Consider the following 15,585-nt stretch of genomic DNA (forward strand, 5'->3'; position numbering starts at 1 on the left):
TAATATCCAGAATCTACAAAGAACTCAAACAAATATACAAGAAAAAAACAAACAACCCCATCAAAAAGTGGGCAAAGGATATGAACAGACATTCCTCTGTACCCTTTCATCCATTCTCCACCCAGCAGCAGAAGCAGTCATTTAAAAATACCATTTTTCATCTCTTCCCTGCGGAACGCCCCCCGGTAGCCCTTCAAATCAGTGTTAGCCAGGCCCTCTCCGAGCCTGTCCCCTGCCTACCTCTGTCCTCTTCTCCGCCAGCTCACTGCAGGCCAGCCTCACTGTCTCTGTGTAGTGTTCCTTCCCCGGGAGGCTCTGGTTTGTCATCCAGGGCTCTACACGGATGGCATTCTAGAGTACCCCCAACCCAAGGAACCCTCAGTCACATTACCCTGTTTGGTTTTCTCCGTGACATTTACTGTCATCTGATGCATGTTGTCATGTTTTGTTCACCTATGGTAAGCCCCTGAGGGCAACATCTTGTTCCCTATTCTGTTAACCAGCCCAGAGCAGGTGCTGCACCATGGCAGTGTCTAAACACCCATCCCACTAGCTAGCAGATAGTCATGGCTTTTGTTTGGCAGTCTAGTAGGATTAGCATTAACCGCGCAGAAAAGAAGAGCATAATACGTCAGAATGATGTTTCCATCCAGGCGTCATTTCAGTCAGAAGAGTTGGTTGAAGTACCTGTACTGGAGACAGTCATCTGTCCAGCAAAGAACTGCTGCTTTTCCTCTGAGCTCCAGACTCCCAGGGCCCAGTACAGCATTCTAGGATCAGAGTCAGCCCTGCAGTCCTGTAACCCATTACACAGGTATCTTGGTGGTGATCAGCAGCAGCAGCTTGGCATCTAGCAGTGCTAAGGCAGGGGCCAACTGACTTAGGGGGAGGAATCCATGCACAGAGAAGAGAAATACTGGCTAATGCCAGCGCTGCTGTCTGACTAATCCATTGAAGTTACGATTGGAGACCAGGTGTTTTTGTGAGTTGGAGAGGCATGAAGGAGGGACTGGAGAAAATAATTTTCTTTCTCTAAAAAAATCTATTTTCATGACCTCTCAGAGTCACTCTTTCAGAACCAGCACAACCTGGAGGTGATAGGGGAAGAAGGCAGTGGAGAAGAAACTTAATTAGAATCACCGCCCTTCCAGTCTAACCCTTGAGATGTTTGCAAGTTAAATCCTCCGGAAGAGGGGAGATGTACTATTGGGCAAACTGCTTCTTTCAATTCCATTTCTCAGGATAGCAAAGTCCGTATCTCTGTACATCATTCCCAGAGCCTTATTCTAGCCTCGGAGTGCTTCCATAGCCCATTGCTTTGTGGTGTTGGAAAATGGCGTTTACCCACTTTTTGTCCTGTGTCTGTGCTGCCTTGAATGCTCACTTGGGGAACAGAATGCTGGCTTTGGGCAGCGTGATGATAATGCAGCCTTAGTGTGTCCTTAGTGACTGCCTCAGGTTTCCCTCCACTTCCCTATGCTCTCCCTTTTCCTGACCAGCGGTGCAGGAGGCATCTCAGGGACTTCAGCCAGGGTGACCACATCTGATCAGCACTCTGTTGGACCTTACCACCCTCAGAGGCCCTCTGTCTTCCTGCAGCGTGGGTGCCCAGATACAGGTTGAATATCCCTTATCTGAAATGCTTAGGACTGGAAGTGTTTTGGATTTCATACCTTTTTCAGTTTTGTAATATTTGCTTTTACATCATCAGCAATCTTGGGGATGGGACCCAAGTCTAAACACAGAATTCATTTGTTTTATATGTACTTTATACACAAAACCTGGAGGTAATTTTATGCAGTATTTTAAATAATTGTGTGCTTGAAACAAAGCTTGTGTACATTGAACCATCAGAAAGCAAAGGCGTCAGGGGTGGAATTTTCCACTTGTGTCTTGTTAGTGTTTTAAAGGTTTCTGATTTTGGAGGAATTCAGATTTCGAATTTTTGGATTTGGGATGCTCACCTTGTACTGACATGTTCACTAGTAGCATTTTCTACCCTTCTCTTGTCCTTTTCCATTTCTCCCTCCCTCTTCATTGGCCTAGATCTCGGGGAAATTGGTGGCAGATAAATAATTTGGGTTGGAAGATTCAAAAGGTGTCAGAGCCTGTTGTGCCTAACCTGGTTCTAAAAGGAAAAACTAGAAAATCCCTTAGGTTCTTAGCATATTTTATTAAAGAAAGTGAAGAGCCTTTTAATTGGGCCACAGAAGGCAATGGGAGCAGAAAGGGATGATGCACCCCCCACCACTGGGCTTCCCTGTGGACTGGGCTGAGTCATGCTGGGCCCCCAAAAGGGCTGCTCACAGGCCAGAAAAGCACCTGGACACATCAAGAGCAAGAGCCATGATTCCCATTGCACTTGTCCTCAGGTGGGTCTGTTCTGGGACCACGACCCACTTGAAGTGCATGAAAACGTCCTGAGTCTCAGTGGCCACCTTTGAGGAGGTGGCCTTCCTAATGAGCCCTTCCTCTTTTGGGGACATTTAGTCTCTCGGTCTCTGTTCCAGTTGCCCTGGGTTTTGAGGGTCTGTAGAGGTAAAGTCAAGTCAGAAGAAATGTGAAGCAAGACCGGGCAGAATGACTCACGCCTGTAGTCCCAGCACTTCGGGAGGCTGAGGCCAGGAGTTCAAGACCAGCCTGACCAACATGGCAAAACCCCATCTCTACTAAAAATGCCAAAAAAAAAAAAGAAGAAAAAATGGGAAGCAAGAACCCCAAGCCCGCGACAACTTCCATAGCTATTTTTTTGTTTTATTGTATACAAAGCACTTCTCACAGTTTCATTGTATTGCCAGAGGGTTATTGTAATTGTTATTCCTGTTTTACAGAGAAGGAAAAAAAAGGCACAGAAAATTAAGTATCTTGCCCAAAGTCACACAAAAACTAAATGTCAGAGCTGCTGTCATCCTTAGCACCTTTTCTGTCTCTTGGCAATGGGAGAGTACATCAAGTAGTTTTGTTCATGGTCAGCTCTTGGCAGTAAACCAAGGCCGTCACAGGCATCCTGTTAGCAGCTGCAGATAGCTGTGAATTGGGGAATAGTCGCCAGACCTGCCTTGATGGCCTTTGTCTGGGTTGCCCTTGAGAATTCAGTTGCATCCTGCACATGTGCCCCTCGTTGCTGCCTGAGGCCTCCCTAAACCTGAACTCCGACTGCACCTGCCTGTTTAGCACCCAACCTGGGCTTCACTCTTGATGGTCTCAAGGTTAGCTGGACCCAACACAGCTTCTGGGAACGTGCAGGACCTTTATTCATACCCAGTTAGCATCCTTATTTAAGTGTCACTTGTTATTTACAGGAAAGTCAGGGCTGGGCCCGATGGCTCTCACCTGTAATCCTAGCACTTGGGAGGCCAAGGTGGGAGGATCGCTTGAGCCCAGAAGTTCGAGACCAGCATGGGCAACGTGGAGAGACCCTATCTCTACAAAAGATTTAAAATTAGCCAGGTGGTATGTGCCTGTGGTCCCAGCCACCTGAGAGGCCGAAGCAGGAGGATTGTTTGAGCCTGAGAGGTCAAAGCTGCAGTGAACTGTGTTTGCACCACTGCACTCCAGCCTGAGCAGCAAAGCAAGACCCTGTCTCAGAAAAATAAAGTCAGGAAGAAAGACCCTAAATGCTTAAAGCCACATACTTACTCCTTTCCTCCACCTGATCTCCCAGACAGGTAGCACTGGAAGATGGCTCTTGAAACATACCCTAAATTCCTCTTACACCCCCGGGCCAACAACAGCACAGCAAGATCTCATGCTGAGGCTCACCTCTCTTTTTTCTGCTAGCACTTCCAAGGGACAGTTAAAGTTCAGTGCTGTCAAAATCCTGGTCCCCATGGTAGTGAGCCTCCCTGGGGCTGGTGGGGCTGGGGTGGAAAGATGACCAGTTGTAGTGAACCTCAAAATGTAGTGAACCTCAAAATGGCCTCTGAGGCCATTTTGGTTAGCAGCCCCCACTTGAGAATCACGGGTCTCTTAGTGGGAGGTGGGAAGTGAGTTTGTTGTTAGATGTCTACACTTCCCTACCTGTCTCCCCTTTTTCTCTTTTTATCTAAAGGGGTCCACACTGTCTGCAGCTTCCCTGACTGCCAGGGACTCTGAAGTTCGAATTCAGCCAGGCAGCCTGTATTTTTATTTGTTGAATCTGACAACCCTGACCCCAGGGGCTTTTATCAAACCTGAGAGCAGGCCCTGTCATTGTGTTTCCAGCCATTCTGGCCTCATTGACGGTTTTGACACAGCAGCTTAGTATCTGAGCCAGACCAGGTGTTTTGGTCCCTCACTGCTGAAACCGTAAGTCCAGACTTGGGCCATCTACTATCCTCAGGAGCCTGTTGGAAGCTGGCTTCCTAAAACCATGGTGACAACATTACCTACCATTTTATTGAGCATCTTTTCTGTGCCCAGTGTGATGTAGACACTATTTTATTTAATCCACACAACAGTCCTTCAGAATGGAGTCGACTAGCCATTATTTATTATCATTATTACAAATTAGGAAACAACTAGCAAGGTTAAGTGACTTGCCCAGAGTCACACAGACAGCAAATGACAGGACTTAGACCTCCAGCCCTCTGGCCTCAGAGCCTGTACATTTCTGGCCAGCCCTCCAGAAGTGTCAAGGTAGTCAGGCCTCGCTGGAAATGAGGAAGGATGATGGATGGTACTTTCCAGGATGCTGCTGGGAGGGAAAGTAAGGCCCTGGACTCAGCAGGGGAACACAGGTTCCTGAACCCAGTAGCATTCTCACTATAAATGTAATGACTTTGTAATGACAGATGCACATTTTCCACAGTGCAACAAAAGAAAAATTAGTGCAGAGATTCAATTATGTCTCCCATTTTCGATGGCAATTTTTGCTCTCTCAACAGATTAATTAGCAGCAGAGATCTCCTCCCCCCAGGCAAATCGCAGCACACTTTATGGCGAGGAGGTGCATTAAGATGCAGCTGTGTCTCATTAAGCAGCCAGCCTCGCTCCCAGCAAGCACGCCTGTGCTTCAGCCCTTGCTGCTTTCCCGTCCTGCTTTCCCATCCTGCCTGGAGGACAGAGGGAAAGTTTGCTGAACCGAAGCAGATTTGGGAGCAGAGTGTCCACCTTTCAAGGGGATCCTGTATGTGGACTACAGGCCACAGAGGCTCTTAACCTCATTCTCTTAGAGAAATTTAGGGAAAGAGTTCTCCTGTCATCTTAGCAGAAGCAACCTAGACCCAAACAGGGTGGAGGATACCGTGGAGAGGAGAAAAGGGTGAGGGGGGAAGAAAAGAGCTCAGAACAGTTAAATCGCTTCTAAAGTGTGCAGTTTATGAACCTCAGCTCACTTCATCTTCACAGCAGCCCTGTGAGGTCATTTTTACTGTCTTCTTTCCTTCATTACCACATGCCGCCTTTTCACGTTTTGATGTATGTACACAGGAGGCATAGCTTTCTCTTACCCACCAATTCAACACACCACTAAAGCCAAGAAATACAGCATCACCATGCTGCTGTATAGAAAAGTGAGGCTCAAAGATGTTCATTCCTTTGCCCAGCTAATAAGTGAGCTAGAGCTAGGACTTGAACCCATGCTTGTGTAAACCTGTGTTCTTCCTTCTTACCTTAAAGTCCTGTTAGAAAATTGTAGCATCTTCCTGCCACCCAGCCTCTGATATACTTTCCCTTTGATAAGCTGTTGCCTTCCTTTTATTTTCACCATCCTTGTTTAGACCAAATGTGAGTGGTTTGGATTGTACTGGAAGAGTCATGGGTGGTCACTCTTGGCACCATTTACTGTAACTTAGTTTATCCCTGGGGCACGGGACCATGCAGGGAGGGAGTTTCTCCTACTGGATTCTACTGACAAACACTGTTTTCATCTTCTAGGTACATTGAACGGAAAGCCTTCCTCGACCGAGTGGATCACAGGCAGTTTGAAATTGAGCGAGATCTCAGGCTGAGCAAAATGAAACCTTGATGTTACGGGCAAAATCAAGAGCAGCTTAATCCTGTTTACAATGTGAGCTTTTTGTGCGTCTGTGAAATGTTTTCCAGTGTTTCTCATCATCTGTTTCCCAGCAAGGTCTTTTTTTTTCTACATTGAAGTTCTGTCTATGTATCTTAATCACAACTGGTTTCATTCACTTTACTTTTAAAAATTTGTCCTTAAATGAATAAATAAAATAAAAGTTGGTCCTGTGAGAGGATGATGAAGATGATGACCTCACTCACCTTCCTTTTATTCTGCTGCAAAGTCCCACCCAGTTCAAGACAGCACATTCCAGGTCTGTCCAGGTTGGCAGAGGTCTTGCCAGGCATGGTGAAGACAGCTGACCAACCTGGGTGTGAATTTTCTGGGACCAAGAGGCTCTTGTCCCAGCCAGCCTTGTCCCGAAGACCTAGAGGAGGTGGCTCACTAGAGTAACTGGAATGCCAGGCCCCTTTGCAGCTTGTTCTCATTTCCACTCGGGCTTCTCTCCTGATCTGTCTGTCTCCTGAATGGATTCCTACTGATGCCATGTAAGGCTGAAAAGAAGGATACAGTATTGCTGAATTAGCTATTTTTTCCCTTCAGCCTTTTTCCTCTTCCCAAAGAAAAGTTAAATTCAGATATGCTCCCACTTCAATAGTTCATTAATTTTTAGTTTGTCAGAGAATATTCTGAAGGATTTTCTTTTTTATACTCATAAGAAAATGTAAATTCCAACCTTCCTGCTGAGAGTCAGACATTCTTAGCAGAACAGCAGGGAGGAGAGTAACAAATCTTCAGTGAAGAGGGAAAGGGGGATAGAGAGCATTCATATTAATAAAGCAGGAAACTCCACAACCTGCTCCTGGTGTGTGTGCCTGCATGTGCACGTGTGTTACTCAAGTAACATGACAGATTTGGGTGATGACAGGATCCCTAAGACTGCATTCCATTTCTTGCTGAACCAGCTCTGTGGCCCTGGTCATTTTTCTGTGCCTCCATTTTCTGGTCTGCAAATGGCATGAATAACACCAGTACCTCCAACGGGTGGAGTAAGCTAACAACACACCCGGCGGGTATGAGTACTAGTTTATGGCAGGTCTCCTAATCTAGGCCTCTAATGTGGTGAGAATTCATAGCAGCAAAGACCCGACTGTCAACACTAGATGGTTATGGGCTATGGATCTTATTATTCAGAAAGGTAGTTTACAAGTTAAATTTGAACACGGTGTCTATTCACATCCCCTCTGATAAATAATTCTAAGTGATTATAGAGCATTTCAGGCCAGCGTCACAACAGGCAGCCTGCGAGGTCTTAGTTATGGTCCCAAATGGGACATAAGAATAACAGAGGAAGGTGGGCAAGGTGGCTCATACCTGTAATCCCAGCACTTTGGGAGGCTGAGGCAGGTGGATTGCTTGAGCTCAGGAGTTCAAGATCAGCCTGGGCAACAAGATGAAACTCAGTCTCCACCAAAAATACAAAAAGAAATTAGCCAGGCATGGTGGTGCGTGCCTGTAGTCCCAGCTACTCAGGCAACTAAGGTGGGAGGATCACTTAAGCCCTGGAAGTTGAGGCTGCAGTTAGCCAAGATCGTGCCATTTCACTCTGACCTGGGCAAAGGGAGTGAGACCCTGTCTCAAAAACAAAAAAAGAATAACCTAAGAGCTGCCAGTATTTTGATGAGAGGACATCCAGACCTCCAGGAGGTAGCAGCCAAGATTTGATGTGAACGTCCTCCCACGTGGTACTCTCTGGCTCATAATCCGTCATTCACCACCATTTGGCAACTGTTTCCCTAACTTTTCTCTGGAGTTCTGAGTCCCTCTTCCATTGCGTTTCACAGAGTTCCTCATCTCAGCAGCCAGTATCTCAGCAACACGTGAGCTGGCGCTGTCGCTGTTTGAAAAATGATCTGGAATCCAATAGAATGAATGGTGCTGAGTTAGTGGTAAGTTAGGGTTTTTCTTTTTAGCCAGTGTTAACACCTGTGAAGCCTAAGGGATTAAGACAAAAGCTGCAAAGCCTGCTGGGTTCTTCTTACAGGTGGGTTTGCTATTCCTGTTTTGCTCCAAGCCATGAAGAGAGAAGTCAGGTGTGTCAGTGAAAGTCGTAGCTGTGTGCTTGGGCCCTGCCTGTCTTATTCAGGATCCAGCCCCCACACAGGTTTCTCCATCTGTACCTGTGTTCAGTTAATGTCACAATTCTGGAGAAAGGTTGGTTCCTTTCTGCTGTCTCTTGACTGGTGCCCCTTTTCCCAGCAGAGTTGCTGCCCACATCTGACTTCCACACAATCACCCATTACCTCTCCATGAGTCTTTTAGAAAGCCCCTCTAATCTAGTCTTTTTTGACAGATTCTGGCTGCCTGTCAGGGAATACATGGCTATTTGTATCAATCCTGTTACAGGTGCCCTGTTTCCCAATTTGTAGATCCCTACTTCGGAGTCTCACACTTTGCCACTTTAAACTGTGCTGTTTGCCTTGACTTCAGCTGTCACTCTCTTGATCTACATGGAACCTCTTTAAAAGCCTCCTGTACTGATCTCACTTCATCTCACTAATGAACTGCTTCTTCTGGCTGATACATATGCATCTGTGTGTATGTATTATGTACATGTGTGTCATTTTACAATGAGAGTTCATATCAGACTTTCATTTATGTCTCAGTGGCCATAGCTGGGTCATTGAACTACTTCTACCTGTAGGAAAGGCTGGAAAAGTGAGTGTCATGGAAAACAGGCAAGGATGGGGGTAATTAGGAGTATGTAGTAGGTCAGCTAACCAGTGTACCTGGCATACTCAAGTCTTTGTTATAAACCAACGGGCTTTTCTCTATTTGTTCTTTAAAAGTGTCACAGGCTGGGCACAGTGGGTCATGCCTATAATCCCAGCACTGTGGGAGACCAAGACTGGAGAATCACATGAGCCCAGGAGTTTGAGACTAGCCTGGGCAACATAGTGAGACCCCATCTCTTAAAAAAATAAAGTTTTAAAAATTAGCCAGTTGCACTGGCACATTTCTGTAGTCTCAGCTACTCGGGAGGCTGCGGTGGGATGATCAGTTGAGCCCAGGAGATTGAGAGGTTGCAATGAGCCATGATCACACCACTGCGCTTCAGCCGGGGCAACAAAGAAGACTCCATCTAAAACAAACAAACAAAAAAATGGTCACAGAGAGGCAGATAGGTAACTAGGTAGGTAGATACATAGGTAATAAGATTAGACTAGATAGGTTAGATTAGATTAGGTGGTCCCAGAGTGAGACCCCATCTCAATAAATAACATTGTCCCAGAGGAGTGGGTGGGGTTTATTGAAGCTGGGAGAGAAGTATATTAGATTTATTTTACTATTCTCTCTACTTCTATATAGATTTGAATTTTTCATAATGTTTTTTAAATTGTCACAGGGAGGCCAGGCACAGTGGCTCATGCCTGTAATCCCAATACTTTGGAAGGCCAAGGTGGGTGGTTCACCTGAGGTCAGAAGTTCAAGACCAGCCTGACCAACATGGTGAAACCCCATCTCTACTAAAAATACAAAAAATAGCCAGATGTGGTTTGCACGCCTGTAATCCCAGCAACTCAGGAGGCTGAGGCAGGAAAATCACTTGAACCCGAGAGGTGGAGGCTGCAGTGAGCCAAGATCGCACCACTGCACTCCAGCCTGGGCGACAAAGTGAGACTCCATCTGGAAAAAAAAAAAATTGTTAGAGGCTCTAAGGAAGGACTTTGATGTGCTCAGGCTGTTCTAGGAGAGTGTGGGCAGCCTCCCAGGGCTCACCTCCCCACCCTGCAAAGTCTCACAATGGCCATGAGTGTGGTAGAGGGGACCCTGGTCCAGGAAGGAGGTCCTCTCTGGCTCCTAAGATCCTGTGCCTGTTTTCTTTTCTTTTCTTTTCTTTTTTTTTTTTTTTTAGACAGAGTCTTGTTCTGTTGCCCAATTAGTGCAGTGGCATGATCATGGTTCACTGTAGCCTCGACTTCTTGGGCTCGAGAGAGCCTTTCACCTCAGCCTCCCAAGCAACTGGGACCACAGGTATACGCCACTGCACCCAGCTAACTTTTAAATTTTTTGTATAGATGGGGACTCACTGTGTTGCCCAGGCTGGTCTTAACTATGCCTGTTTTAACAACTTGGAAACCAAGCTTTGCAGATTCTATGTCACCTCATCTTCCCAGACTCTGAAGGACTTCCTCTGGCCCCTTCTTTTCACTCCTTACTGGTGTGGATCAAATTCAAGGGACAGGGGAACTGGCCAGCAAGACAGGGTCCTTGGGCATTGGCAGTGGGTATCTGCAAATGGGTGGCTGTTTCTTGTACGTGTAAGCCAGGCCCCAGGAGGCAGGAGTCTTCTCAAGCCCTGCCTGACCATCCCCAAGGGCTGGGTGCTGTGGCTGCAGAAGGGAGCAGGCCTTTGGCACCAGCCAGTGACCCAGGCAGAGGACCAAGCAGGTTGGTGTCCATGGGGGTGCCAAGATGGGGATGGACCACTCTTGGGTATTCCTGTTGGTCATCTGTGCTGCCTGAGCCCATCTGTGCCTTCAGTGGGACCTACCTTCTCTGCCAGCATTGTTACCTGTCCCACCCTCTTCCTACCTCATGCTTAAAGGACTGAGCCTCCTCAGCAAATGCCTAGCCTTTCTCAGTGGACCCACTGAGACCAGGCTGGTGGGTGGGACTGATTAAAGTGTGTTTGCCTTCAATCAAGAATCACCTTTTTGGCCAGGCACGGTGGCTCACACCTGTAATCCCAGTACTTTGAGAGACTGAGGCAGGCAGATCGCTTGAGGCCAGGAGTTTGAGACCAGCCTGGGCAACATATAGCGAGACCCTGTCTCTACAAAAACATTGAAAATTAGCTGGACATAGTGGTACGTGGCTGTGATCCCAGCTACTTGGGAGACTGAGGTGGGAGGATCCTTGAGCCCGGGGGGTCAAGGCTATAGTAAGCTGTCATTGTGCCCTTGCACTCCAGCCGGGGCGACAGAGCAAGACCCCGTCTCAGAAAAAAAAAAAAAAAATCACCTTTTTTTTATTACAAGTCTGATTTGAACCATGACAGACACTATCCTGCCCAAAGTGACTAATATTTGATCTAGCTCTCACATCCACATTTAGTGAAAACTCATCTATCTAACTCCCAAAGGAAGTGATGTCCCTTTATCCAGGAGTTGGAAATTGTCAAGGAAACTGTTTGCAGGAAGTGGGAAGTGGAAAGAGTGAGTCAGTGCTAAGAGGTGTTTGGCAGCCTTCTGCAGGGCACAGTGCTTGTCCCCTGCTGTGGTGTGAATGGCTGACAATGACAATCCAAGGACACCTTAGCTGGTCCTGCGGAGTCCAGAGACTCCCCTGGAGTTGACTTTCCTGGCCTTGCTCTTGTCCTCTTCAAGTCCCAAATGGGTGTGTCAGATTTCCAGGGCATCTGGTACCTTCTCATTACTGAAAAAAGCTGTCCTAAAACAGGATAATGTCAAAAATAAAATAAGCCTCTTGATGTGCTCTGCTCACCTATTTTCTGAGGAACGCAGTGCTCTAATTAGGAACTCTGCATAAGGTCTCTAGGGGCAAAAGGGGACACATTAAGAAGGAAATCCTGAGTGAGCTGTACACTGTCAGCGCCCATACAAAGGTACTGGACTAAGGCCTGACAGACACTTAGCTGGCACCTGACTTCAGAACTGGGCAGTACAGGCTAGCTGAGTGGCTGGCACTGCGAAGGCCAGGAGACCTCCTGGGCAGGAGTGGAGTGATGGTGCTTCTGGTACCTGGGCATGGCCCAGGAAGGCCAGTGACAGGCTTTCCAGGTGCCATGCTGCCTCGTGGCAGGAGAACAGAGGTGGTGTGGTTGGTGTGGCGAGATGGGAGTGTGTGGTGTGGCGTAATGTGGTGTGGTGTGATGTGGTCTGCGGTGTGACACGGGGTGGTGGAAAGGGCCTAGAACAGACTTTTAAGAGCAGTCTTCTGCTTTTTGGTATCAGTCCTTAGCCAGATCTGGAATTGCTCAGGCATGTTGGGTAAGACTTATGACTTTTTTAATTACCAAAAAGCACAGGTGAACAAACAGGAATTGGGCTGAGAATGGTGGGCTTCTGGGAAGGATCAGAAGTTTTTAGCTTCATCAGCAAACGATTGGTTGGTCCTGCGTGCCAGGTGCTTCCTGGCACGCTATCTTGTTAGATCCTCTGCCCTTTCAGAGGAGGAAACTTGCCTGAGGTCATCCGGTAACACAGCCAGGGCTGCACACACATGGCATGGCTGGGGGGCAGGATGTGGGAGGGAGCAAGATTAAACAGCCTCTCTTCACCCCCTGGATCCCAGCGCCATGTTGGGAAGGAAAGACCTGAGGGCAAGGAGACAGAAAAACCAAAGGTTGAGAAGGTTCTTGCAGATGAAGAGAATGGCACCTGCCTGCTGGTACCGAATTTTTGTATCAAGAGTTCTTGACACAAAATGAGATGAGCTTAGCTGAGGCACCCTGGCCTCAGCTCTGGTACTGCCCAGTCTAGGGCAGCTTCTGACCCACTCTCTGCAGAGGAGAGGGGGTGCTACTGAGAAGTCCTTACCTAGGACTCCAGCCTTGCTTCAGACAGGCCTAGTGGCCAGGTGTCACCCACATCTAAGCTTTGCTCCATGGTCACGTTTCTGTGCTGAGCGTTTCTGAGTGGAGGGTGTTGCCCTCTTCCCTTTGAGACACTACCTGGGGTTAGGGAGTGAAGGGAGGAGATGCCCAGATGACTGCAGCCACTTGGTGTGTGGGAGGTTCAGCAACTCAGGGACGTTGAGTGCATCTCCCCTGCCCCGCCTTCTCTGGGCTGGAGATTCCCGTCTTGGCCTCTTCTGCTACTTCTTTTGAGACAGTCTCGCTCTGTCGCCCAGGTTGGAGTACAGTGGAGCGATCTTAGCTCACTGCAGCCTAAGCCTCCCTGGGCTTAAGCAATCCCGCCACCTCAGCCTCTTGAGTAGCTGGGACTACAGGCATGCACCACCATGCCTGGCTAAGTTTTATATTTTTGGTAGAGATGGGGTTTCACCATGTTGCCCAGGCTGGTCTCCAACTCCTGAGCTCAAGCAATCGGTGTGAGCCACCACACCCAGCCTGCTAAGTCTTTTTTACTGTTGCTTTTGTTTATGCCCTCCTAGAGCAACTTAAGTCCAAAAATACTACCAGATGCAATCTTCGTACACAGCTAGTTGACCCCAACAAGGAAACTGGGATGGAGAAGTCCAGCAGGGTCGCACCACAGAGCCCCTCCTTGGGGCCTCTCTCCCTGCTATGGAGCCAGCTTTCATTGTTTGTGGTCTCAGAAAGATGATGCATAGGCTGAGTCTGTGCTCATATAAGGTACAAGGTGGCTGTGCTAGGGAGGAGGAGGGAGAGAAACTAACGTAAGGAGAGTGCTGTCAGGTCAGACACATGACTTAACATCCTGCCTCTAACCCTCCTATCTCTGGGATCCAGCTAAATCCCTCCACCCCTGCGTCTCGGATTCCTCACCTTGGAAAGGTTGCTGAGGATGGTGAATAATCCTGCTCTGCCTAGCTCACAACACTTTATTAAGTGAAATACACCATCCACGTTACTGTAATTAAATTGTGCCCCTGAGTCCTCCTTCCCCAAGACAGCCAAACTTGCAGGAGTATAAATTAGTGCCACTTTACAGAGCACTTTGGCAATGTCTAATAAATCCGGAGTTGTACCTGGCCCCGGATGCAGCAACTGTACTCCCGAAATACATCTTGGAGAAGCATCAGCACGTGCACAAAGAGACAGGAGTACAGGTTAAGTACCCCTCGTCTGGTGCTCACTTTGGCAGCACATATACTAAAAAATAATGGAGTGATGCAGAGAACATTAGCATGGCCTCTGCACAAGGATGTGATATGGTTTGGCTGTGTCCCCAATCAAATCTCATCTTGAATTGTGCTCCCATAATTCCCACGTGTACGGGAGGGACCTGATGGGAGATATTTGAATCATGGCGGCGGTTTCCCCCATACTGTTCTCGTGGTAGTGAATAAGTCTCACGAGATCTGTTGGATTTATCAGGGGTTTCTGCTTTTGCATCGTCCTCATTTTCTCTTGCCTCCACCATGTAAGAAGTGCCTTTCGCCTCCTGCCATGATTCTCAGGCCTCCCCAGCCATGTGGAACTGTTAAGTCCAATTAAACTTCTTTTTCTTCCCAGTCTCAGGTATGTCTTTATCAGCAGCGTGCAAATGGACTAATACAGGATGACATGCAAATTCATGAAGCGTTCTATTTAAAAAAAGAAAAGAAAAAGTATCCCTTATCTGAAATGCTTGGGACAGAAAGTGTCTCAGATTTCGGATTTCTTTGGATTTTGGAATATTTGCATTAGACTGATCCAGCATCCCAAATCCGAAAATCTGAAATCCAGCATGCTCCAGTTAGCATTTCCTTTTAGCATCATGTTGGCACTCAAAAAGTTTCATATTTTGGAGCATTTTGGATTTGAAAGCTTAACCTGTATTGATAATTATAAAAACTTGGAAACTACTGTAGAGGAGGAAAAATTTTTCTTCTACTCTATTTATTTATTTATTTATTTACATGTACGTGGGTGTCCTCACAAGAAACATGAAGACCCAAAGAAACAGGAGTTGAAAGCTCATATACTGAGTTGGGCAAAGGATAGTAAGTGTGACAAGATGAAAGGGCCTGAGCTAGGGGAGTTACATTGGTTGAAAAAGTGGGAAGATACAGGTTTGTTAACAAGGTTCGTACAGATTTCTCTCAGCCTTTAACTTCCCCCCATGGTGATAAGAGTGTTTCTTTCCTTCTGGTATAAGAAGGATACATTGGGTCAGGCGCTGTGGCTCACACCTGTAATCCCAGTACTTTGGGAGGCTGAGGCGGGCGGTTCATGAGGTCAGGAGATCGAGACCATCCTGGCTAACAGGGTGAAACCCTGTCTCTACTAAAAATACAAAAATATTAGCCAGGCATGGTGGCAGGCGCCTTTATTCCCAGCCACTCAGGAGGCTGAGGCAGGAGAATGGTGTGAACTCAGGAGGCAGAGCTTGCAGTGAGCCGAGATTATGCCACTGCACTCCAGCCTGGGCAACAGAGCAACACTCTATCTCAAAAGAAAAAAAGAAGGATACATTGGCTGGGCATGGTGGCTCATGCCTATAATCCCAGCACTTTGGGAGGCTGAGGCAGGCAGACCACCTGAGGTCAGGAGTTTGAGACCGGCCTGGCCAACATGGTGAAATCCCATATTTACCAAAAACAAAAATTAGCCGGGCGTGGTGGCACACGCCTGCAATCCCAGCTACTCCGGAGGCTGAGGCAGGAGAATCGCTTGAACCCAGGAGGCAGAGGTTGCAGTGAGCCGAGATTATGCCACTGCACTGCAGCCTGGGTGATAGAGTGACACACTCCATATCAAAAAAAAATAGGCCGGGCACGGTGGCTTACGCCTGTAATCCCAGCACTTTGGGAGGCTGACGTGGGTGGATCCCAAGGTCAGGAGATTGAGACCATCCTGGCTAACATGGTGAAACCCCATCTCTTCTAAAAATACAAAAAATTAGCCAGGTGTGGTGGCGGGTACCTGTAGTCCCAGCTTCTTGGGAGGCTGAGGCAGGAGAATGGCGGGAACCCAGGAGGTGGAGCTTGCA

General features: G+C 47.5%; 1 protein-coding gene across 1 annotated transcript in view; it reads left to right on the forward strand.

Moving 5' to 3' along the window:
- Positions 1-6,188, forward strand: part of CFDP1 (craniofacial development protein 1) — a 184,496-nt gene extending 178,308 nt beyond the window's left edge. The window contains exon 7 of the mRNA XM_011946006.1: positions 5,857-6,188. Within this exon, the coding sequence (XP_011801396.1) occupies positions 5,857-5,947 (91 nt within the window). The 3' untranslated portion in view covers positions 5,948-6,188. The remainder of the gene's footprint in view (positions 1-5,856) is intronic.
- Positions 6,189-15,585: the final 9,397 nt, after the last annotated feature.

Source organism: Colobus angolensis, unplaced genomic scaffold (assembly GCF_000951035.1).
Source record: "Colobus angolensis palliatus isolate OR3802 unplaced genomic scaffold, Cang.pa_1.0 Scaffold248, whole genome shotgun sequence".
NCBI classification, from domain to species: Eukaryota; Metazoa; Chordata; class Mammalia; order Primates; family Cercopithecidae; genus Colobus; species Colobus angolensis.